Raw genomic sequence first — 25,067 nt, forward strand, 5'->3', positions numbered from 1 at the left:
TGCCTACAGTAAAATAGGCAGAGAGGTAGAAAGCACTTGCAAGTTCTTAATTTAAAATTGTAAATAATAAAATGGAAGCAGCCTAACATCTTAGCTCTTCTTTTTTCCAGTTATATACAAATCTAGGCAATAAACATAATCATTTCTACAGCCAACAACAAGCTTTGTTCCCCACACTACAGGGGAGGAGAAAACCTCTCCTGGAAGTTTATCTACTCCTTCTGCTGTTCCACTCTTGGCATTCAGGATCCACACTTTGCCATCTGTAGATACTGCTGCCAAAAAAATTTTGTTCTTTAAGTTATCGCTTTGAAAAACAAATGGTGTTCCATATACACTTGAAGTGACTTCAAATTTCCACAGTAAATTACCCTCCATGTTACAACAGTAGATAAAGCGATCATGGGAGCCAAAAAATATTTCTTGCTTAGTTAAACTTGAGATGCATGGAGATGAAAACACTGGTCCATTAGTGGAGAACTGCCAAACCTGCAGAAAGAACATAATCACCCATTATCAAAGGTTGTTCACATTATCAGTTTGACAGCAACTATAATTTTTTAATAGACTAGTTGTTGACAGGAGTACATTTTATTTCAAGAACGTCCTAGATTTCAGTGAGTGCTGGCAAACACTTGTCAAATTACAAGTTAAGTTTTACACACAAAGTGATAAAAGACTCATAAAATAGATGTAGAAAAGTTACTACCTTCTGTGAGGCTCATGTAAAGATGCTCAACCTGGGAAGAGAATATTCTTGGGCTGTTATACCACCATTAGTAATGAACTTGAAGAATTCTGTTAACATGCCATTCTTTGCCAAAAAGGCAGATATTCCTTTTGTAATACAGATTTGCTCTGCTTATACTAATGACGTGCAGATCCCTCCTCAAGAGGGTATCAGTTCTGCAACACTGCTGCAAGCAGACAGAGAGCGGGGCATGGGCTAACACATACTTAGAAAAGGCTTAGCAATTGCCATGTATACTGCATCTCAGGCAAACAAACAGAAACAGTGTCAGTTGTTTTAACACCAGATACAAACCATATTAATCTCTGAGGAACTAAAAAATATTCTCATTTAATTCAACATGAAAGCTGACACATATTTTGCCAGAATTATCATTTGGCATTTTTTGATAAATCCATAAAGATTCTAAAAACCATTTACTTCTAAATAGCCACCATCTTAGAGAAGAGATGACTTTAAACATGTTTGAAAATCTCCAAACCCAAACCCATATGATTTAATTTGCTGGTACTACTCTTGACTATTCACTCTGGGTGTTAGCTCTGAACCAGAAATTGTTAATGCATCAAGCAACTTGAGAGTCTGCAGTTTTGCCACGAACTGCATGGATTACCCTAGGCAAACTTTTTCTACTTTCTCCTCTCTATAATAGACACTTCTATTTGGTTCACAAAAAGACATATGTTAATCATTAAATCTTATGAAACTGTATTTATGATGAACATAAACTCAACAATACTTTTACCTTTTCTCCAGAATGATTGTAACAATATAAGTTTCCATCCACACACCCAACACAAATGTACTTCTCATTGCAGTGAGGAGAGGAGAAGAGTGGTTTTCCTAGGAAACTTTTCCAAATCTTATTGCCTGTCACCTGTAAATGGCAGCATGGAATATCTGATGCTTAACACAACTGTAAGAGGCTGCACAAGATAACCCTTCCTCCACAGCTTGACCCAGCCCTTAAGAATTGGGGGGTAAAAAAAAGGGAAAAAAAAAAAGTTGTCAAAGAAAAGCAGGCTTCTCCCACCCAGAATGCATACCAGAAGCAAAACAACTCTTCAAATCTTATTCCAGCAAAATGTTTAATGTTTTCCATGGGATACTCAATAACCCTGTTCCACCCTTCTCTTCCTCCCCCTAGGCAAAATGATAAAGGTGTAGTAGTAGCAGTTCTAATAAATGACAGATTCATTTTTTTATTCCATTCTCAGCTCCTCAGTATGTGATTATGACCAATGAAGGAGAGAATATCTTGAAAGCATGTCATACTAATTGCATCATAAACTATAAGTACTGTAGGAAATGCTGCAACCCACAGTCTACGATTGTCACAATAAGCTCCTAACATAGCCTGCACATTCCTGTTATTTAAATAATCACTTGGAGTTGCAGCTGGGTTTCTCAACTACCTGTTGCTCAGGATTATGGAGCAAAAAAAATAAAAAGCTGTTTTTTCTTAACCACAGCCCACTAAAGCTGCAAAAATTATACACTGTTTCTAACACTAGGTTGGGTATTACTGAGGTAACTTGCAGCGGGTGGGAGGTAAAGATGGTAAGGACTGATGTTCTGGATTGTGCAAGTACAAAAACATGAAGAGCTGCTCCAAGTGACTGTTCCTTTTATCAGGCAGAACCAGCTGTAAGCCAAAAATGCCTCAGAAAACTATGCAACTGCACCACATCTATGAAGAATGCCATTTCCCCAGTGCAGAGAACAGAATAGCAATCCAAGATTAAGGGGGACAGCTCTTTAAATGACTATGAGGAAGTAAAAGGAATGAAGGGGTTTCTTTCTCTATTCTGTTCTCATTTCAGTAAGGTCTACTTTTTTTTCTAATCCAACTGTCAAAGGGAGAGAGGGAAAAAAAAAAAAATAATCTACAGACATGCTCTCACTCACTAGTTTAACTGGTAAGGTAGTACATGGGAATGAGACACTGATTCCAAGTTTGGCCTACAGTCAGCATGTAAATTCAAGCAAGTGACTTCAGTTCTCTTTATCACCAGGTAGCTTTGTGAAATACAGTAATTATTACAGTAGCCTTTATTACAGTGTATAATAATGTGAAAAATATGTTAATATATGATCATCTAATTCCTTTCATTGGAAAAGTGATCTTAACTTCAGAAATGCATCTTGCTTCCATTTAAATTTGAGGTTGGGATCAAAGACAAGTAAGCAAAGGTACATACTGGGTTTACAGCCAATAACAGTCCTCTTAGTGTAGCAACATAAAGATGATGTGGAAAAGAACTTAGACAAGGAGATGAAAACACAGCTCCACCTTCACAATGTAGCTTCCATATACAGGCCTTTTTCTGTAAGTAAAAGAAAAAACATAAATAAAATTCTCAATTGGAGTTAAAGCTCATCATGTTTACAAAGACCTTCAAATACTAGTTAAGAAGTGAAGATATAATCTACATGCTATTATAGCAAAACATACATCGTTGGCTACTTTCTCTTCCAATAAATAAAATAAATTCAGCTAATGAAGAGGCAGTATCTGCCCCTGCTATTTTCTGTCTCCATTCATCTATTCTTTTAGAATGTAAGATTCTCTCTCTGCCGTTAAGCCACAGTTTTATTTCTAGTTGGGCACCCTATTCTGAAACACCCACAGAGAATTTAACAACTAAGAAACTGAAGATTCGGTTTCAACCAGGACTAGTAGCAGGGAGTGAGAACACCACTAAAACTATTTGCTACAACACAACTGTAACTAAACTTCAATAAGGTCTAACTATTTCAAAAGTGTAATTGTGGACTCCTGAGAATACTAACACCAGTAGAGCATCATCTGGTGTACTACAAATAGGGTCTAAGTCAGATATTTATTATTCTAGACATAAAAGTTAGTGTTCTTACATAAATATCTAAAGCATACACATGTTCGTCATGTGATCCTATGTAGACTAGTCCACTGGAAGAGTCTACAACTGCAGAGCTTTTCACAGCATCTTCTGTGACAAAAGTCCAGTGTATTTCTCCATCACTGCTTTGAAGCACATACACTAAGCCATCATAACAACCTGTGTGAAAAAACACAGCAGGGGAAAACAGAACAATGATTATTTCTATTTATGGTGTGATTTATGCTGCTAGCTGCATCACTGCTGGAAAGAAATGAGTCATGAGGTAAAGTTTAAAAATATTTTCCAAAGCTCCTCCTCCTCTTTTAGCTCAGTCTTTGCTCATCATTCATACATTCAAAGTTGATTGTTCTGTGTATTCTTTCCAGGTTACATTTAGAATATACTTATTTCACTGCCTTTCTATCAAATTTAAACTCTGGAAAAAATAATCTGAGGTATCATGTACTAATTTCTATCTCTTATCAATTTTTAAAGACATTTCAAGACTGTATCATACTTTTTTAAACAAGCAGTTAAAGGTCACAACTTACTCAACCACTAAAAAACCCCCATACCCATTGACTATTCCTTAATAAGGCCTTATTAATAAACTGGCATATAATAAATCACAAGTGTATATGTTAGATAAACTCCACCACTGGTTATCATGAAACTCAAATTAGTTCTTCCTTCTATTTTACAATAAATTAATTCTGAAGCAGATATAGAAGTTATGGATAAGGATATAGATGGAGGACATTCAGAGGTAAGAAATAAGACTCTCTGTCACTCATCTTGTATTTAGTAGAAAAAATAATTTAAAATAATGGCTAAAACAAAACACGTACCAACAACAATGAAATTTCCACACTTAGATATGCAGGCAGAAGACTCAATACGATCTCCAAGGTTCTTCTCCCATTTTATTTCTCCCAAATTTAGATCAATCGCCTGCATTGCATGAGAGTGAGAGCCAACATACACGGATGCAGATACTTCTTTAGATGGTATTACAATCAGTGGTGATGCATCAACACATTTTCTTGTATTTGACTTCCACCTTATGCCTAACGCCAACTCTGCCATGGTTACATCGCTACTTTCTGCATGGATCTGCTGTACAGAGCAACAGTTGGGTTTACTTGCTTTGTTCATAACTGTTAAAATCTTCTCCGTTTCATACCCTTGCACGTGGCTTTTCATGATACTTGGAGTCACTAAATGCAGAAAGGATGGTTGCTGTAGCACTTCCACTCCTACCTGCACTGTATTGTGGGGCTGCATAAAAGACTTGTTGAAATCCATAGAAAAAAAATTATTTCCTCTGCTTACTGCAATAAATGGAATTAATCCTGAAGCAACCTCAAGACCTCTTTCAGATTTCAGTTTAATACATTTTCCATGGAAGTTCTCTCCACTGTTGCCACTTAATTTTCTTTTCATCACACTGTCATAATTCATTAATTGGTTTTCATCTGGAAACAGAATTTTAAGAATATGTCTATAAACCTCTTCAATTGAATGGCTGAGAATAACTTCAAGGAGTCCAGGCACAGCTTTGCCTACTAGCATCTCAATTTCATCATAAAATCGTAGAGCCTTTAAGGAGTCTCCACCACTGTACACGAATACTGCATCTTTAGAAATTCTGGTGGAATCATCCAGGACACCCAGAGCAGACTAGAGAAAAGAAAAAGGAAAGAGGTAATAGTCCATGCATGCTACACCACGTCACACACATAAAAACTGAAGTTGGGTAAAATCCATCTAAAAATCAACAACTGAGGAAACTCACTACAAAGAAAAAAAAAAAGTCACATTAAACATGTGACATTTAAACATTAAACATTATGCCAATTGAGGTACTGATAGAACAGAAGTTGTAAAGGAATGGGGAAACAGGGAGATAAAGAATGCTTTACTTAATTCCAATTCTGAAGTCTAAGGAATTAAATCGAATTGTGCTGTATTTTTGTGGCCATTTTTTATCTTGATACCATTTATCAGTGACAACTTCACTGATGCGTTTTGATAAAACGGGTTTAGGTGCTTCATGTTATTAATAAAACTTATATAAACTGGTATCTTCTGAATTATTTATGTAACGTATTTATTTACCTACTTCTGAAGCTATAACCCCTTCAAATTCATGAAGAATTTTGGATTTGGCATTGTTGGCAACAAACAGCAATTACTATGTGTCCTGTCCCTGTATTCCCTGCTTGTTAAGTCTGGGTGTGAAGTCCAAATCCTGTTTTTGGAAGCTGCCTTCTGCTGTCCATAATGGGCTTAGGGCACATCCTATCTCTGGGTTATCACTTCTATAGCTGCCAATATGGTAAGTATCAGCACAGGCAAACTCTGTTACTAATTTCACTACATTTACTTGTTCAAGTCCTAACTACAGCAAATCACACTTCCTGGTGAAAGTTGAAAGTCTACCTTTTGGGAAAAAAAAGAAAAAAAAAGGTAATACTGTTTGGCATCACATTTCAGTATGTTGAAAAACAAGTCCCTAGCACAGAAATTTAGAAACAATGGAGAAACAATTATGCAACTGTGCCCTCTATTTAAAAAAAAACCCTCTTCAATTCATAATTATGTTGAGAAATAAGAAACTCTACTAACACAGTAGCTATTTTGTACAAAGTTTCCATGTCCCAGTTCCTTGTTTCCTTAGGGATACCTTCTTTGGCATGTGAAGCAGTATTCAAAAAACTACTGACAGGTTACATCCTTCCTATGCTAATTGCTTATAACTCATATAGCCCTCAGTTTTATCTGACAGACAAATAGAAATGACTCCCTCTTGGCCACTGCAGCGTGACTATATTTAAGTATTAGCTGAACAGAAAGAGCTGTACTGCTTAAATCTATAGGCAGCTAGAATGTTCTGGTTGCATTAGTCATACTTCTTAAAACTGTTTAATTCCTGACACATGTATAATGATCCACTTGCAAAGATAAAAAGGCAGCTCAAAATACTACCTTCCATAAATACTGCAATCTTTCCCACAATTCCTCTGCGCCACTCAGTTTACTGTCACGCCTTCTGGAGTTTAGATGGTTCTGGTAAGTCTTGTTCAGTTCAGATATATCAACTTTGCCTTTGTAGAAAATAAAGTATGATTTTTTTCAATGCTCTTTTAGCATTTACACTTGCAAAACTTGTTCTGCCCAAATAGTCACTTTATTCTTGTACACACTTCCTTATTCATATTCAACTGCACTTGTATTATTTTTACCCAGTCAATCAACTACACAGAACCCACTAAGGTTTTTGAAAGTTTACCCTAGCCTCCCACATAATCCCACCTTCCAGGCCTGATCTTTCCCCAGCTGCAGTCAGGGTTCTGTTGCAGATGGCAACAGGAGTGACTGAGAAATGTGCAATGTTAAATTGATTTTACCACTCTCTCTGACTCTTGAATGAAACATTATCAAGAAAACAATATGTGGTCATGATTTCTTACTAGGAGTTAGTTATCTAATCTATTTGACTCAGGTACTGTATTTTGGTCAATTAAAAAAACAGAGACCATTAAATAAGTGGCAAGGGTACTTAATAGTTTCATTTACCATGTGATGTTAAAGGCAAAGCTTTAATGAGTACAAGTTCATCAGGGACTGCATAAGCTGGTAGACGTTTCTGGAGTTCTTTAAGTGTTTCTCTCTCTTCTAAATCATCTTTGGGTACAATGAACAGGATAAGTTTTTCCTGCTGATACCAGGTCACTGAACAAGCTTCTACCTGACAAAGATCTTCAGCAGCCTGTAATTAAAAAATACTAGTCTTTCTTTGAAATGCTGTTCATCAATAGAGTAAAAGGAGTAAAAAACCACAATTAAATAAGGTACACATTTAGAAATTGTATTTGTCTCACATTCCCATGTAACATCCTATGAAATACCTTCTCTTATAGCTGGTTTGTACTTCTTCACATAAACATGAACTCAGAGATATATGTATTGTTTGTCTAAATGCTATGAATGCGATATAATCCATGAGTCTGACATTTAATCTTGTAGAACAATCACTATTCAAGCACTGCAGTGCAATGCTTAGTATTTTTCAGGTGTTTATATAGTTCTCAATTCTACTGGAAGAAATCATACAATAAAACAGATTTCCAAGAACTCAGAAAGAAAGTCCTCCCTAAATTATGCAACTACGTAATTGATAGTACACCCTCCCCATTTCTTTTAGACTCCTAAAAGTCATCTGAAAATGAGTAAATACCCATTTCTGATAATAATGACGTGTTTCTTATCCCTGCTCTTTTATACTGGCATACTCTACACTAGATTTTATATTACCTGCTGCAAACATTCAATATTAAAACGTTTGCCATGACGTTTAATCTGATTGTCTTTCCGACCCAAGAAGAACAGCTTTGAATTCTGCACTCTTACAAAATCCCCTGTTTCTCTCATTGTGCCCAGTGGTACAGTTATTTCATCATCAAGAAAGCAGATTCGTTCTTCACCACCTACACAAGAAAAGACTATGGTCATATATATTAAATTTCTAACTGTAAATGAAAATTTTATATAAAGAGTATTTTATCAAATTCTCCTAAACTCTAACAAGCATCGTAAGAAGTACTAAAAGATTATCATCGATGTCTACAATTCTGCAATGTACAAAGTGGAATATGTAGTTATTTCAGTTAATACACTGAAATTACTTCAACTGAGAATGTCAAAATGCAAGCAGGAAAAAAAGTCAATATAACGAAAGCACAGTCTGCAGATAAAATGACGGTAAGTTCCTGTTCATCATTCCCACAACCTAAAATACCACCAAAAGGTTCCCAGCCCAATGGCAACGTAAAATGCTATATAATGCTGTATATTAGAGGCAGACACCAAATGAAGCAATCAACATGTTATAAAAATTCAATCAATGAAGTATCTTAGAAGAATAAGAAATATGAAATAACCTATAAATATTTGTCCCTCGCCTTCTAGCACTGCAGAACCATTTGTATCTCTGACCTCAACTTTTGTTCCAAGGAGAGGTGATCCCAAAGGTATAGGTAAATCAGTTCTAAAAATATTAAAGAGAAAATCAGTAAAAGTCTTTCCCTTCTGAACACGAAACGACTGTTCCAGAAATGAGTCAGCATACAGACTTTTAAAGGATTGGTATTAGAGCAAGATTAGATGCTTGGGGCTTCTTTCTACAAATGTTTCTTCTTTAAAGACATCTCAATTTGTTCAGAATTAAAAACCTCAATGTGCATGGGTTTCATTATTATATATCAAAAACCACAGAATGATAGAAAATAAGGCTTCAATGGACCCTGAAATATGCTGAGAGAAATCTGAGATTTTCAGCCAGTCTTTCAGTCCCACAAGTTGAAACTTCCACCAAGTCAACCAATTTAAACATACATAACTGCTTTCCAATTCATTCTTTCCCTATCCTATCTAGTTAGTTTGAGGTTTTACTCTATTTTATTTCTGATGTTGTGGCAAAAAGTACACTTGATTCTTTCAGAAAAGACTGAAATAAAGGAAACTGAAATTTCAATGTCATATCATATGCTTCTGTTGAGCTGCAGACCAACTCCTTTCTTCCCCTTGGTTCTCTAGCCTCTTCAAGCACTTGCAGAACCTCATTTATTGAATACAGACACTATTTCTGAGTGAGAGTCAAGAATAATATATTTTCTTCTGTAAAGCAAAATTTAAAACGCAAAGTAACTTTAAATAACTTTGGTAATACACGAAGTTAGGTATGGGTTCCACTTCAATTTCTATCATTAAAAAAACATATTTTAACCTAACAGTTTTTATTCAGCTCCTGTTATCTAGGCTGTTGAAACTTCTCCTTTTCTCTTATAAGTCAATGAATTCTTTATCTCAAGTTGACCAAATAGCAGTTAACCGCAGTTCTGCCAAGTTCAAGAATCATTCACCAACAATTTTTACTTGAGGGGGCTGTATTAGAGCAATAGAGAATGGATTAGTCTATTTCTACATAAAACCCAAATGCAACTTCTACCAGTATAAACAGTCATGAGGACTCAGTAGCCCTGGAAACAGGAGACCAAGGTTCTATTTCTCGTGATTTTCATCATTCACATGCCATGCCATAAAACAGTGACTCTTCCTACCTCAAATCAGCACTAAAAACCTCTTCAGGAATCTTGTAGCAAGTGGCCCAGCTTGACACTTCAGTAATACCATACAGATTAAAAATACTTGTTTTGTTCTTCTTGTGCTTCCAACTTTTCAAGAGATTCAGTACAGGAAATGCTTCACCACCAAGGGCTAAGACACGAAGTGAACTATTTGCAGACAGCACTGCTGATCTAATAATGTGAGATCCAAACCTTCTGAGAAGTGTTGGTGTTGCCTGAATGATACATATTAAAAAAAAGAGAAAGACCTGTTATATTTCTTTGGTATTATGTGTACACCTCTTCCTGCTTTATCATATCCACTGCAGAGCTATACTTGACAAATCACCTACATATAGTAGAGGGCATCAAATATCAGATACCAGCGTACATCACACCGGTGTTTTGCAAGATTTTGTTCCTTATGTGAAGACTTTAATGAGTACTATCAGCACTAACCTATGTCCTTCTACAGGGTTTCTTCTTTACTTAGATATGTTATGGGTTCCCTGTTGTGTCTCAGCTATTACATAAAGTGTGTGCACATTAGTTCTTATGTTAATGACTTTGAAACAGAAGGCAGCAAACACAGTATTCTCTTGATGTTACTGTTTGAGATTTTGCCCTTCATTCTAGCATGTTACAGCGAAAATATAACCTACGCATTTGATTAACCTGCATATAGAACATTTAAAGACCTTACCATAACACTAAAGATTCCTATGATGCCAGATTCTGGGTTGTTCCCAATTTGTGTAAATATAACTGTTTACAAAGATTAGTTTTCCTGAAAGCTTTCACATAGCACCCTAAAATTAAGGTAATTTAAATTTTGGGGGTGGGGGGCAGAAAAAACCCTAGCTAAAACTATTAGTGATGTAGAGCCCTTTCACTGAAGGGAAAAACAGCAAATAATTTTAACTCTTGCCTAATTTTCTACTAAGAGGACTGGAAAATTAATTGAATTATTTCTTACTAGGTTATTTTCTTCTAGTAATAGATGAAGACCACCACTTTCCAATCATTTTAACTTTAGTAGATTATAGTGAAGAAAAAAAAAAATCAGGGAAAAGTTATTCTTCCCCTCTCTCATAATCACTTTTCAGATTTCTCAAGTCTGCTCAAGCAAATCAAGAGGGGAAGGTAATGTCTTGCTATAGTTTAACAAACATCATGAAATTATTCATCATCAAGCTATAAGGATAACATTTTTGTCATTAATTCAGCTGAGAAGCCCTTCCTTCACTGATTAAGACAACGATCAAAAAATTAAAAAAAAAATAAAATCAAACTTTTAATAGAAAGAGATCTCAAATACCTTCATTCACCAAATTTCACATTTCTCTACTAAGGCTTAACATTTTAAAATATATATCTTAAAAAGTCTTTAAAAACATACTTTAAAAATCTTGCTAATAGAGCTTAATATCTCAGAAATTTTTTTCTAAAAGCAAATGAGCTAAACTGATCATGAAACTTGCGTATGATAGGAAAATCTACACCATTGAGATTTACAGCAATCAGAAGATAAAACTAAGAGCAGACAATAAAGTTACAAGATATTTGTAACTAGTGGATTTTTTCTGCTGTGGAATCTTCAGTTTACTCATTAACCTTAATTTTACACCCTACAATCTCAGCTGCCACCATTCCTCCACAAGAAAAGGAAATCTCAGCATTTCTATGAGTGCAAATACTTCAGAATAACACTAATGTCAAAGCAAGCCTTTGGGGTTGATATGTCACAATAGACTATTCAGACCATACTCATTTTGTTCAGTCGGTTGGTTACAAGTGAGATCCATTTCTAGCCACTCTTACCCCTAAAACCTGATTTAAGTTTCTATACTCAATTAACAGTTGTACAAAACACCTTGTTACAGACTATAAGGCAAGGGCTAGGCTTATTCAGCCATGCTGGATGCTCATAACTTCAAGTAAATTTTTCAAAAATGAACTTTAAAACTATTAAAATTGAGATCATATAGGAGATAATCTATTCCAAGACATAAGGGGCAGATGAAGCCTCATATAAACAGGTGGCTTGAAAACAGTTAAATCCTGCTGTGGTATTAACTATTCTCTTGCTCTCATTATTGTAAAAAACAACAAACATTTTATCACCCTATAAATAGCACTGGTTTAATTTTGTATTTTTAGCACAGAGACTACCATTAAAAGTTGTTTCTGAGGAAAGGCTCTAAAATCGAGTCCATTAAAGAGCACTACAATTGTCTGTAACAGATTCCTCCATTACCAGATTATTCGAACTGCTTAATTAACACAACAATTTAATTAATTCTTAAGAATGAATGGTTTCTTAAGATGAACATTTTATCTTTTAGTTCATTGTTTTCTGTCACAAAATGTTTGAGACTTTGATCAAATGGTAATTTTCTAAACAGCTAACACTCTAAAACAGAAAGGACAGCATAGTTCTTCAAGGAAGAACACTCCTGTTCTATTATCATTAGCACCTAGACTGATGAACAAGTAGTACACATCAGCAAGGGTGAAAAGCAAGACACTGGAGACATTTATCTTAGGTGTTGCCTACCTGCAGCACTGTCACGTGGTGATGGCGAAAGAGAGCAGCAGACAGCTCCACAGGCATCATTTTAACAGTGTTTGGTACTACAAGAATAGAGGCTCCGCTTGACAGCGCAAGGAACAATTCAACCACAGATGGGTCAAATGTTAGAGGAGAAGCCAGGAATAGCATATCATCCTGTGTGATCTGAAATATCGATCTAAAGTAAGAAAGCTAGGATTACAAATCTGATGCATGTTGTTAAGAACCATTTTCAAACTAGAAGAGCAGCATGAAAGAAAGATGCTTTAGCAAAGCTAAGGTCTTAAGGGCTGCTCTGAATACGTAGCCATATGCAGGACAGACAAATAATAGATTTTTTAGAAAGTATTAAATGAAGCAGAAAGAAACTTAGGTAGCCTAAAAGGGAATTAGGACTTTAAAGCTACAGAACACAGTAAATATAACAGTGAACAAATAATTAGTTTTGTTATCTATTTTTTTTTAACGCCACAAGCCAGAATATAATACTTACAGCAACATCATATTACTTGAAGTACACCCCTCAAAAATTCAGGTAAAGCACCATTTAAACATTAAAAATTGCATTGGAGAAACAAAAATTTATATGATACTATTTAGAAACAAAGAAACCAAACAAAAATAAATCTGAAAAGGCAGGGAAGAAGGAAGCAAAGCAGTGTTACCAAAAGCCCAATCCACACTCCTCTGAAGTATTAAAAAAAAAAAAAAAAAAAAAAAAAAAAAAAAGAGTCCTTAAATATCAAATTTGTAAGAGCATTTAAAAGGAAAACTGGAAACTACACTTACTTCAGATGCTGAATATTTGGCACTATACATTTATGAGGTACTCTGACTATTTTGGGGATCCCTGTAGTTCCTGATGTATGCAAGATGTATGCTAAAGAGTCTTTCTGGCCAACGTCCATGTAGCCTCCTTCTGATGTTTTTGTTTTGGTTTGATCTGGGCAAATGGTATATCCTGGCTGCAAGTTACCTGTAGCTGCTTTGAAAGGCTCGTGTTTACTTTTCATGTTGTCTACTTGTGAATTTAAATCAGTGTTGCTCACATACATTTGGAAGAGAGTTAAACCAGTATGTTCTATTGTTGAAGAATTGTGGCAAAAAAACCCAGCATGGGACATCTGGAATTTCTGTAAGAGAAAATAAACAATTTAAATAGAACTCAGGGCACACGGTTATGGTTCTACAGTATGCAATGAAATAGGAAACAGCATTTCATACAAATAAGCTGTGACTTTTCATGCCTCTACTTTGAAGGACATAAATCAGACAGGTTTAAACTCATGTATTTTTATATATTAAATGAGTGAACACAGCCTTTATAAATGCAAAATAAATTCTCCAATCAAATAGTGAGAAGAAAGGGAAAATATGCAAAAGAATTCTACAGAAAACAAAGAACTCTGAATTATAACTAGGTGGTCCACCTTGTCTATTTCCTTTGCAATGAGTGAGGGTATAAGATTTGGGAGAAGCTGGTCAAAAAGAAACCAAATAATTAAATGCAGGAGGTTTTTTTCCACTATTGTAAAGATTTTCATGTCTCAACCTTGACATATGGAAACATGGGTCTGGAATAGTCTTCCAACACCAGTGCTCAACAACCTTGCCTGGACAACATTGATACAGGAAAGGAGGCAATTTTTTTGAAGAGGAGAAGCAGCAGTTTCTAATGCTAATTTTAAAGATGTTCTTTTCTGAATGATAAAGGCAACCTCTTGATACAAAGAAATAAAACAACCTCATCCAAGCTTATTAAAACATAATACAATTTGAATAGCTACACAGTTCTAAATTGCCCTTTAATGCTTACTGTAGAAGCCTGAACACTTACATTTATTTTGTCATTCTCAACAAGAATATGCTGAAGATTGCTTTTCTTCATAAAGTAAGCGGATAACATCGGTGGTGCATCTGGATCAATAGGAGAATAAGCAGCTGGAACTTGAAGGATTCTAACAAGACACAAATGTTTTAAACTTATTTTTAAGTAAATTAAGAATATAATCTTAAATTTCACTGATGTTTCTTTTATACTTTTATAGTTCTCAGAGATAGAAAATGTAGTCATAACATGACATTTAAAGATTTTACTGGAAATAAAGTAGGAAGAATAATTGGTGTTGCCTTTTGGTATTTTACAGAAAGGAAAAAGATTAAAACCAGATGAAAACATTCAACACTATTTCTGGTCAAGCAGTTTGGTGATGACAAAGGTATCACTGACATCAACAGCACATTTTACAAGCTTCTGCTCTTGACTAGTAACAGAAATATAAGCCTTTAATTTATACATATGCAACACATATAAACACATTTAAAAAACCATCAAAAGTCTACGCACTGAAAACAGTTCCCATTCTCACTAGTCTAAAGAATCCAGCATAAGAAAACCTGAGCACGTACTGGAATTTCTTCCCTAATAAACAAGCTGAGTAATGCAAAGTATATTCTGCTCTCATTCCCTGCGCTTTACATTGTAATGCTTCCTCAACAGTTGCTCGCTACAATCCCCCCCTCTAGTGGCTCCGTTTGATAAAGACAAGCACTTTAATTTACAAACGCCACAGAAAGCCAAGTTAAGTGGCGACTAAAACAGGAATGGTTCCCATAAACCTTCACATTTCTTCTAAGGCTGGGTTCTCATACAATTAGTTATATTTTCTCTTTGTGCAAGTCATTTATCACTGCAGTGATGGGAAAATCCAGAACAAAGACTTGGAAACTGCAGCATTCTGTGTAGTGTTGAATAGCCCCTGGTATCAGCAAGCACCTAAGCTTGCCCTGCATCATACATAGCAGTTAACTCCTCAGCAATGATAGATGTTAAGAATCAAAATGCCTCGGTAGTTCCCAGTCACACAGCAAAAGAAAACTCTGCTGCTGCTCAGTTCGTTGAGATACAGGTTAAATCAGGATGCCTAGTCCAACCACCCGCTCAAGCGGAGCCAGCTGTGACACCAGGTCAGGTTGTTCAGGACTTTAACCTGTCAGGTCTTGAAAACCTCCAGGGATGGTGTCTGCACGTCTGTTGGCAACTTGCTCCACTGCTGGACTGAGGGAAGAGTGTTTCCTGATCAGTGAGAAAGTCCCTCAGCATTTCTGGAACGTTTATGATTACAGCACTTGCTCACACACTTCACTGAAATCTTTACAGTCAACTGTGATACATCCTCTTACACTATTGTGTATTTTAGGTGTACTGTGACAACAGGAAAATACTGACACAGACCATCCCAAGAAGTGCAACTGCTGCTGTATACCTCTGCTGAAGGAAATAAACTTGTGATGCTGGGACTCTATCTTACATCATAAATGCAATGGATATATAAGATACATCTATCAAGGATACAAACATTAGAATTCAGCAGCAGAAGCAGGATTTTTTTAAATTGCTGAATTAACATGTGTTGAGATCACAAACATTTCCATTTCCTAGCCATTAAATAATCAATGTCACTTTAGTGCTGCATTGCTCATTACTTTTTTCTACAATATTTGTAATGGAACTGTAATTGTACACTCAATTAGCTTAAAGCATAAAATTGGTTTCCGGTGCATTTTTTTTTGCTAGCAAGACAATATATTAAAAAACCTGCATACTCATTTTATTCTGTTAGATCACCTTAATTTTTAAAAACACACAACAAAAATTCTAGTCATTAATTTTTTGTTTCTATAAATATGCTTAATCATACACTTTAAAACAAATAATATAGTTACACGCACTTCAGACCAATGACCTTAAGATTCAAAAGAACTTTAGCAGTGGCTTTTCAAAAGATTATAACGCTGCCATCTTTTTTCTTTAAGAATGTAAGAATCCAGTACCTCTTGACTTCATTATTATGGTGTTACTGCATTTTTGTTACTAGAAATATAAACAAACTGAAAATTTGCTTTAATAGAGATGACCCTTGAAAAAACAACACAGAATGCAAACATTCAAACCATTACCCTAAGATCCAAGACGGTAGGTCTATTCCTGGATAGCAGTAAAGGCCTATTTCAAGGTTTCCTTGCTGCTCACAGTGCTTTTGAAGGAAAGCTGTTAATTCCACGGCAAGTTTAACCACTGTCGCATAGGTGTAGAAAGTTGGAGGTTTGTCATTGCATTCATCAAACCAAACTGCTTTTCTATCAGAGTACAGGCTTGCTGCCCGATTCACCAGTTCCTGAAGAGTCATCTCAGCTACGTATCTTCAGCCCTCCTGAAAGATTAACAAACCAGACTGCATTGTCACCTCCTTAACTTTTAATACTTCATATAAGCACACAAACCACCACCAGAAGGAAAAGAGATTCTTGGCAGAAAACACAGCTTCATCACAACTTGTAAATACTTTTATCTTATCCTAAGGCCCAGGATACAGCAAAGGATACAGCAGATTTCATTGATCAAGGGTAGTTTGTTCCCCGCTATTACACCTTTGTTTTTAAAGGTGGGCACAACTGAATGAATCACTTTATTAACACAACTTGATTAATAACCTTCTAACAGAACTGAAATAAGAATCCTACAAGCAGAAAACCCAACGCGCCGACTGCCAAGGCTCTGCGGGTGCTGCTTGTGCTGGCGCACGTCACGCCCGCACCGGACGGCCGCCAGGCTGAGGGCCCCGCCGCCTCCACCGCGCCAGGGCCAGGACTCCGCCGCAGTCCCGAGCGCGGCCAGGCGGCTCCGCCAGCCCCCGCCACGCTCGCAGCCCCCCGCTCCCACACCCGGCCCGGCCGCTCCCGGGGCGGGTGGCTGCGCCACGAGCACCGCGGGACCTCTGCGGGACGGACGCCCTCAGCGCAGTCCCAGCGGCCGGGGCTGCCGGACAACGGCCGCACCGTGCAGGTGCCCACCTGAGACAGCGCCTCCAGGCGCCCTCCTTTGCTCTGCCGCCGCCTAGCAACAGAAGGCCAGCACTTCTGATTGGCGAGACGGCGTTAGTCCTGCGGTAACGCGGCGCCCTCATTGGCCGGCGGCCGTCGCGCTCTTTGGGCTTCCACAAGCTGCGCCCGGTCCGCCAGGCGCTCGCGTGGGGCGGCGCCATTTTTTCCTGAGGGAGACAGGAAGCACGAGTGCGCCAGAGCCCTCCCAGCCCTCCCTAGGAGCGCCTCTTCAGACAAGAAAGAAGGCTAAAACAAACGCAGGGCGAAGGGGTGAAGAGCAAGGTTCCCCCGCCACACTCACCGGTCTCTCATCTCTGCCCCTATGCCTCCCCTCTCCCCCCCGGAGGTGGTACGGCCCTTCCTGCCGGTGCGACCGCCCTTGGGCCGGGACAAATACGTCATTTCCGGGAGGGTGAGGTGGGTCGGGCCTGCGCCTAAGCCGAGCTGCGACGGCGGGGCCTGGGGCCGCCCCGGGCGGGCAAGCGGGGGTGGCCGGAGCGTGCTTCCCCGTCGGCAGGTGGCGCTGGGAAGGGGCATCGGGAGTGCAGCATCGGGAGTGCAGCATCGGGAGTGCAGCATCGGGAGGGTTTAGTGGGAGACACGGAGTGATTTGTTCCAGTTCGAGGGGCTTTCAATGCGACTTTAATAAAGAAACGTTCGATGCGTGGTGCCGGCGAGTGCAGTGAAGGGACAGAGACCGAGACCAGTTCATAACCGTTTTTTAATATTACGCATGGGGAAAGTTAGACATTAGCTTTCTACTGTTTTGTCACATTTTGTAAACGATAATATGGCACAGTTGCACGTTGATAATACAGCAGAAACAGTTTCACAGTAAAGCATTAAAATAACACAAGTAGCTACACCTAAACCCAGAGCGTTGTCCGTCACTATACTCGTTGCATGTGTGTCTGCTGTGCGTGATAAAAGGCCTGGTAATCTGAAGCATAAATCCAGTTGTTGGAGAACAAAATGACACTTGAAAAGTTTTCCCCTTTAGCTTAAGGTTTTGAAAAACAGATACTAACGATTAGGCATGTAGTGTATCTAAAAATTACAGTGCATACAGTAGCAGACCTTGTAACTTCACATGCATAACATGGAGGGGAAAAAAGGCATTAGGACTCACTTTATTGAAATCAGAATTATGCCACCTAATGCTCAAATTACATTTAAGCGATTATCGCCAGACTTCAAAAACACGTTTTGTTGAAAACACGTTAAAAGACTATTTGCACAATTTCCATTTACAATCTTCTACTGAAAATTTCAGACAAATCAATAGACTTCTGCTTGCAGCCTTGTTAAACTGTGCACCTAAGTTTTTATCTCAAGTAGAAAGGGCTCCTCACATGTATCTATATAATGTAAGAGCTCGATTTATCCCTTCTTTCAAAGTTTTTTTCGAGGGCAGGAAAAAAGAGGTGAAAAATATTAATGACAGTTTTTCTGTTTTCTCACACTCCTTGGTTAATCTGGAAGAGGGAATGGTCAGAGGTACTCCACCCTGCTCTTTTCTTGCTCAGTTTACTGACCAGATGAACTGTTAATGGTTCTGTTAAAAAACCAAACTTGCTAATTAGACAGAAGAGATCCACATAAATCCCCCAATATGCAGATCTGGGCTTTGGTGAGGAACACACAGTAAGAGCCCAATGCTCATGAAAATCTAGATTCTCCTGTAGGCTTCACTGCAAGTAGGTTTTGATTCCCGTGCATGAGGCAGTCATGACCTCGTTAAATGTATGTACATGTACTCTTGAATTGGGACTTTTGTGTTGTGATTGTCTATCAGGCACAATTGCTAAAAATCCCACAAAAGAAAGCTCCCTTTTGAGTTTAATCACCAGTGCTGTCATTCTCAACTATGTGGAAGGAAGAAGCTCTTAAGCTTTTTTTTTTTTTAACAGTGTCACAAACTATTATAAGGCCAAAATACACAATATTAAATAGAAAATGTAAAATTAAATTGGTGGTATTCAGTGAAAAAAACTGAGGTATACAAAATATTTTTACAATTGTGCGTAAATTTGCAATAGTTTTCAAAGGTGCGTTTCCATTTTCAGCTAGTGGTTCATTATACAAGTAATCATGTAATGCAACCAGTTAAAAAATACAGTGCATTGAATAGCTAATGGTTCTTCAGAACTCTTTTTAAAAACATTACATTTATTGTAACAGCAGTAATATAGTAAAATAAGACTATACCCAAAACAACTTATAATCTTCAGTTGATATATCATTTTTACTGTTAAAAATCAAAAATGAGTTTATTTTTCAGTTTACTTTGAATGTTGACGTACAAAAAGCACACTGAGCATTAGCTCAGACTTCAGAAATTGTCGGGACTTATCCTGGAGAAAACATGTAAAACAGAAAAAATGGCAGTGCCAAGTATTTTTTCTCCTTCCACATCTTATTGGCAACTGATAAAATAACATTATGTAATTACACTGGACTTAAAAAATATTTTTTTAAACTTATAGAACTAGAGAGCTTTTGGCTGAGCATTTCCCTGAGTCTTCATTTTTTAAAATCATATACTAGACATTATGTTCATAGAATCTGTTACAAAGGGGTTAATTAATAATGGCTATATATGCAAAAGTTAGATACTTCTATTTGTAAAAAGCCTAAGAAAGAACTGCTGAGGAAACCACTTGATTCTTCAGAATCTGATATTTTTCCTAAGAAGAAAAGGCAACTTCACATACTTTTGCATTAAGACTTTGATAATTTGAAATTACACTACATAATTCATGATTTATGAACAGGTCTAATAGGGATATATTTCAGGGCAAGACAAAAACAAAAAACTCTGGGACTGCTACACAATCAGAAAACCTTTGGTTTTTACAATATTTTATGAGAAAATAGAAGGCACAGCTGTGCATCAAAACTATATGATTTTAATCTGTTTACATTGTTTTCGTCAGCACATCAGACTTTCTTTAAGTCTTTATTGTAAAGGTGTGTTTTAGTAACAGTAATTAGTTAGCCGTAATAAGCTTTCCATATTACCTAAAGGTAAGAAGACTATTAGCAAGAAGGCATCTTTGAAAAAGCTACATTCAACAACAGATGAACTGATGTCCATCCACTAACAATTCACCATTCCAGCTCTACAGGATACTCTCCAGTGAGACACGCTGTGCAGTGACCAATCTTTCCAACACGCAACTTCTGGGTTTTAAGGCTGTTCTCATTCTCTTGTCTTGCTTTGATGCTTTCTTGCACGGACGATACCAGCCCTTCCACAGAAAGATAAACGACACTGTCTGCTCCTAGAGGAAATAGAGAATTCACCAGTTAAAGCTGCAATATTGTACCAAGTGCGATGCTCTTTGGAAATGCAGTCACATTATTGTATGAAGGTGGATCACCTTACCTAAAGAGAATGGATATGAAAAATTATCAGACCATAAGCCTTGCCCTTCTCAAATTCTTTGTGCAGGGAGCAGACTAGGTTTCAGTAAATCTAGACAGAAGGTTCTGAGTCGGGAACAAATACGTCACACATACTGCAAAAATAGAAACAAAGTCCAGAGTGCATATTACAACTCCCTAAACTCCCTGTAGTTTCCCAGAGCCACCCTGTAGTTCGGGTCTGGAGGCAGATGTGGGCATGGCTGGTGCATCCCAAACTGTGCACCTAGGACTACAAACCCTTACTGGGACTTGAAGCGGGGGAAGACCATCATGTGAAAAAAAATTCGGTATGCAGTTCATGCAAATGTTCTAGCAGTAGGAAAGTTTGATAGCCTTTTCACATCGTTAGTTTTCTATCATTTGCACTCATTTTGTGAATAATAAAAATGAGATCCTATGAACCTGAAATGTTTCACCATGCCTTCACAATAATTTTGGGGAAAAGAATTCATTGCAATATTAGTGAGAGCAAGTATTTAACACAGGAAATCCGAGTTTACAGTTTTCTAACTGCAACCACAGCTATTTTCTTAAACCATTTTTAAAAACATTTTTCAGCACAATAGGCCATATATAGTAGATCTCCTCACTCACAAGCCTTCACATGACTTCCGTTGTTGATATCCTGGTGAAGAGCACGTTATTTACCACATCATAAGCAACATAAGCTGTTGGTTCTTCTTTTGTACTACTGCAATCATGACTCATTCTAGAGATCTGAGAATGTATTTTAACATTCTTTGATTAGTTTCAAATGTCATTTCTTTCAAAATGAAATATATAATGCAGTTGAAATTATTTATGTAAGTCTGTAGAAAAATCAGTGGGTGTTTACAAATTTTGAACATAGTTTTATGAATATCTCATGATGTGATATGGAAATGAAACTACATTAGCTTTTCATTACAGGACAGATTTTCACCATATATTTTCTTCCTGGTATTTTGCCTGCAGTAGCTCCTTGTTGTAAAGACTTTCCCTGAAGGAGCTCTAAGTATTGGAAAGCTGTGTTGTCACACCTTATTTGTAACTTATGATCATCAAATTATTCTAATGCTTTCTATTGTTTGGAGAAATCTAATTAACTGTATTAAAAAAAGGTGTGTAGCTAAATTGGTTTGATCCATAGGGTACTGAAAATGCAGAGATTCAGCGTATCACCCTTATGATTTTTCAGTCAGTTTTGCCACTGTTGCCTTGATGTGTTGTGCTTTATTTTGATGTAGACAATAAAATACCTACAGGTGAAAACTCTAAAAAAAAAATATTTAAGAAAAAGAGTAGCATTTACCTATATAGTTTGCAAGATCATGAAATTCAGGTCTGTTGGCAATGAGTTCTTCTTTTGTTGGAATGTTTATTCCCATGTAACAAGGAAATCTTATGGGAGGTGAAGCCACACGGATGTGCACCTGAATAAAAATACAGTTTCAAAACAGACTGCTATAAGGTGAAGGTCAGCAGATCATAACACAATAGCAAAGTCCCAGTTCTGCCAAATAATCATGAAGAACAGAACACATCACTGCACAGAAGTCATGGAAGGGTTAGAAGTAAGATAAAGTTTTTTTTCAGACACCAACACAGCAGGAGAAAGACAGTTTTCTTTACAGTATTTCCTAATGTTATTACTAAAAGGTTCCATCCTGATTTTGTGTTCAATCCTTGATGCACATGTTTCAGTTTACAAAGTCAAATATTAATTAGAACATCTTTGCTCCAGTGACAGATATGCACACTCCGTTTTAATTAAAAAAATCTTAATCAATTAAAAAAATTGTTCTCTAGTGACTTAAGGCACATGGTATTTACTGCAGTATGTGGTTGTACTTAATGAAGTACCACAAGTCACACATATGTCAGAATACCACAACAATGCTTGATTTTTTGACCTTAACTAATTTGTTTTCCATTCTCTATTTGCCAGGTTGTGCTTTGTAAACGAAGACCTGTTCCCTTCTTAACCACCCAAAGATCAGTCATACAAAAGAAACTTCTTCACCTATCTTCACAATAAACATGCACTAGCCATTGTTTTTTTGCACACTTGTCCTTTTAAATAAGCAAACAACTTATAGCACAAATGAAGGCAAAACCCTGTGCATCAATCTTCTATTTACATCTGTATTGTACTGACTGGAAATTATCTTACCTCTTTGGCTCCTGATTCTCTCAGTAGTTTTATTATGGGTGAAATGGTATTGCCCCTCACAATTGAATCATCAATGATAACAACTCTCTTGCCTTTAAAATTATCAGACAGAACGCCAAACTTTTTTGCAACACCAAGTTGTCGTAACCTCATATTTGGCTGGATAAATGTTCTTCCTACATATCGGTTTTTACAGAGTACTTCAACATATGGTAGTCCACACTGTAAACAGGAGACAAACAGAATTAATATCTAAAGAACTAGTTCTTCTGTTATTGTTTTTATAAAGCAACCTTAAAACTTAATATGACTTCACAGTAACCAAAAACCAGAAAAAACAAGTGCAGATGACTGAATAGGAGTACCTGGTGTACTCAGGATAGAAAGCTTTATCAACACAAAACTGACCCATACCATTACACTCCATTGCAAAACCAGATATGTGTAAATATGCTTGGGAAAAAAGAAAAGGCAAGTTAACATATACCTTTTGAGCATAACCAAGAGCTGCTGGGGTTGCAGACTCTGGAACAGTGCTGACCAGGTCTGCTTCCACGGGTGCTTCAATAGCAAGCTGCTGCCCGCATCTTCTCCTGACTGAATACACCATCTGACCTAAGAACAGCAAGAAGTGTTTTTCCTGGTATGAATAATGCTGATTTCCTCTCAGTTTGATGTACAAATTTCTGTGGCACGTTGGAGGCACAGAAGTCAGTGAGAAAAGCTCCAGAGCTAATAAGCAGCACTCACATAAGGTCATTCTTTGATTCCTTCCATAATGGCATATTCTAACAGTCACATTCATATCACGACACAGAGAATTAAAACCCAGTTTGCCCTAATCGGGTAACTAAAGATCTTGTGGATGTTACAAGATCTATTTACAGGAGGAAAGAAGTAGAAATTATGTCAGCCTGTTCTATGCCTGTGCACATATTCTATTTTTAGGCTGGTTTCTCTAGCAGACAATGTTTGTGCAATCCTGATGTCTGCCTCTGCCCAGTCATTAACATTGATTCAGTTGGCAACATTCACCCCAAATTTAGCAAGGGGATAAGAGATGTCAGAAGCTTTTAAAGGTCCTAAAAAATTTGCAACATGGGAGAGAACTGGAGGTATTGTGAAGAGGTGATAGGAATTGAGAATATTGAAGGGTAAGAGGATCAGGGAAAAAAAAGGCATGTGGGGTGAAACTGGCTTTATTAAGGGTAGGGAACTGTATGGGATCAACAAATGGCACGGCCGTAGAAAGCAAAGAAGAGCCTGTTTGTTAGGTATGATAGTCCTGGCTAATACTTTGTCACCGAGACAAATTTTGAGGGCTTCTACTGAATTAATAATAAAAGCATTAAACTGACAACCCCAAGTACTTAGATAATGCATAGAATTACAAGTTATATTAAAAGCATCTTTCTGAAATAACCCTTTCTTGAAAAAAAAAAAAGCCAGAATAAACTTGTTTTGCAGACCCTATTTCATAAGTCTAATTTTTAAAAGGTTTTCCAAGAACCAGTAAAGTTCCTTTCTTAAGTGTCTCACTTTCAAGCAATATTTCCTCTACCTTAATCATGTTTGTGGCTCTTTTCATCCCTTCCACAGGACTACACAGCTTGACTGAGGCCATATGCATAGCCAGGAACAGGAAGGTGATGTTACATGGTCCCCATGATGAGTTTTATCTCCTGAAGAACTGTGCCAACCCATTCTATCCCAATGCTGCTCTGCAAGTTCACATTCAGTGGTACACTACTACGATCCCAGATCCTTTCCAGAGTCATTATTCTTCAGGATAACAGCTCCCCCTATTTAGGAAGGAGCTTTTTACATTACATCTTCTTACCTTCAAAAATACTGTCTGGTCTTGCAAAATAAACATATTCAAAGATACAGAATGCTGACGGATCTCCTTCAGGTCTTGGTACCACATCTAGTGTCTGGACATCATATCTGGATATTTTCACAATCTCTCCAGGAAGGACCTCACGATAGTACCTTGAAAGAGCAATACATAGCATTTAGAAATGCCCTGAACTTTGATGATAGTTTTGAAATACAAAAATTCAACTGCCAGGAAGAAATGGTTTTGAACATCCCAACACAACAATTTCCTTCTATTTTAGGATTTGACCTGGAGTGTTTTAAGACCAACATACTAAGACAAGGGACTTTTACTTAAACAGTCTGAATACCCAAAAGCTGTAAATTAATACAGAGAATTATGGTAATCTTCCTGCATTTGAGATGTACAGTACTCAGTCTAGTACAAGCTTAATTGAGATTAAATATA

At 37.2% G+C, this 25,067-nt stretch overlaps 2 protein-coding genes across 8 annotated transcripts in view; both read right to left on the minus strand.

Moving 5' to 3' along the window:
- Window positions 1-82: 82 nt before the first annotated feature.
- AASDH (aminoadipate-semialdehyde dehydrogenase) lies at window positions 83-17,289 on the minus strand. 6 transcript variants are annotated; one of them, XM_074904854.1, is made up of 15 exons: window positions 17,170-17,289; window positions 16,276-16,529; window positions 14,153-14,273; window positions 13,105-13,448; window positions 12,301-12,493; window positions 9,738-9,979; window positions 8,559-8,665; window positions 7,933-8,105; window positions 7,195-7,387; window positions 6,604-6,722; window positions 4,464-5,295; window positions 3,629-3,792; window positions 2,953-3,078; window positions 1,497-1,628; window positions 83-489 (listed from the first exon to the last, which is right to left on the minus strand). In XM_074904854.1, exons 2-15 carry the CDS (start codon window positions 16,503-16,505, stop codon window positions 91-93), a joined length of 3,375 nt encoding a protein of 1,124 aa, XP_074760955.1. In that variant the 5' UTR covers window positions 16,506-16,529; window positions 17,170-17,289; the 3' UTR covers window positions 83-90. The 6 variants fall into 6 exon arrangements, with proteins under 6 accessions (XP_074760955.1, XP_074760957.1, XP_074760958.1 ...); XM_074904856.1 differs by lacking the exon at window positions 17,170-17,289 and adding an exon at window positions 16,840-17,110; XM_074904858.1 differs by lacking the exon at window positions 83-489 and having other exon boundaries at window positions 1,508-1,716.
- Window positions 17,290-17,927: 638 nt separating this feature from the next.
- PPAT (phosphoribosyl pyrophosphate amidotransferase) overlaps window positions 17,928-25,067 on the minus strand; it is a 49,260-nt gene continuing 42,120 nt past the window's right edge. For both annotated transcript variants that reach the window (XM_074904862.1, XM_074904863.1), the window contains exons 7-11: window positions 24,621-24,772; window positions 23,268-23,395; window positions 22,781-23,002; window positions 21,920-22,040; window positions 17,928-20,483 (exon numbers count right to left, since the gene is read on the minus strand). In XM_074904862.1, the coding sequence (XP_074760963.1) occupies window positions 20,308-20,483; window positions 21,920-22,040; window positions 22,781-23,002; window positions 23,268-23,395; window positions 24,621-24,772 (799 nt within the window). In that variant the 3' untranslated portion in view covers window positions 17,928-20,307. The remainder of the gene's footprint in view (window positions 20,484-21,919; window positions 22,041-22,780; window positions 23,003-23,267; window positions 23,396-24,620; window positions 24,773-25,067) is intronic.

Source organism: Athene noctua, chromosome 4, assembly GCF_965140245.1.
Source record: "Athene noctua chromosome 4, bAthNoc1.hap1.1, whole genome shotgun sequence".
Classification (NCBI taxonomy): domain Eukaryota; kingdom Metazoa; phylum Chordata; class Aves; order Strigiformes; family Strigidae; genus Athene; species Athene noctua.

Coding starts and splice junctions, on each gene's coding strand:
- AASDH (XM_074904854.1), bottom strand. CDS start 16,505: ATGACTCTTCAGGAACTGGTGAATCGGGCAGCAAGCCTGTACTCTGAT. Junction 14,274..16,275: donor CTACCGTCTTGGATCTTAGG/GTAATGGTTTGA, acceptor GTGTCTTGTTAG/AATCCTTCAAGTTCCAGCTG. Junction 13,449..14,152: donor TTGAGAATGACAAAATAAAT/GTAAGTGTTCAG, acceptor TTTCTCTTACAG/AAATTCCAGATGTCCCATGC.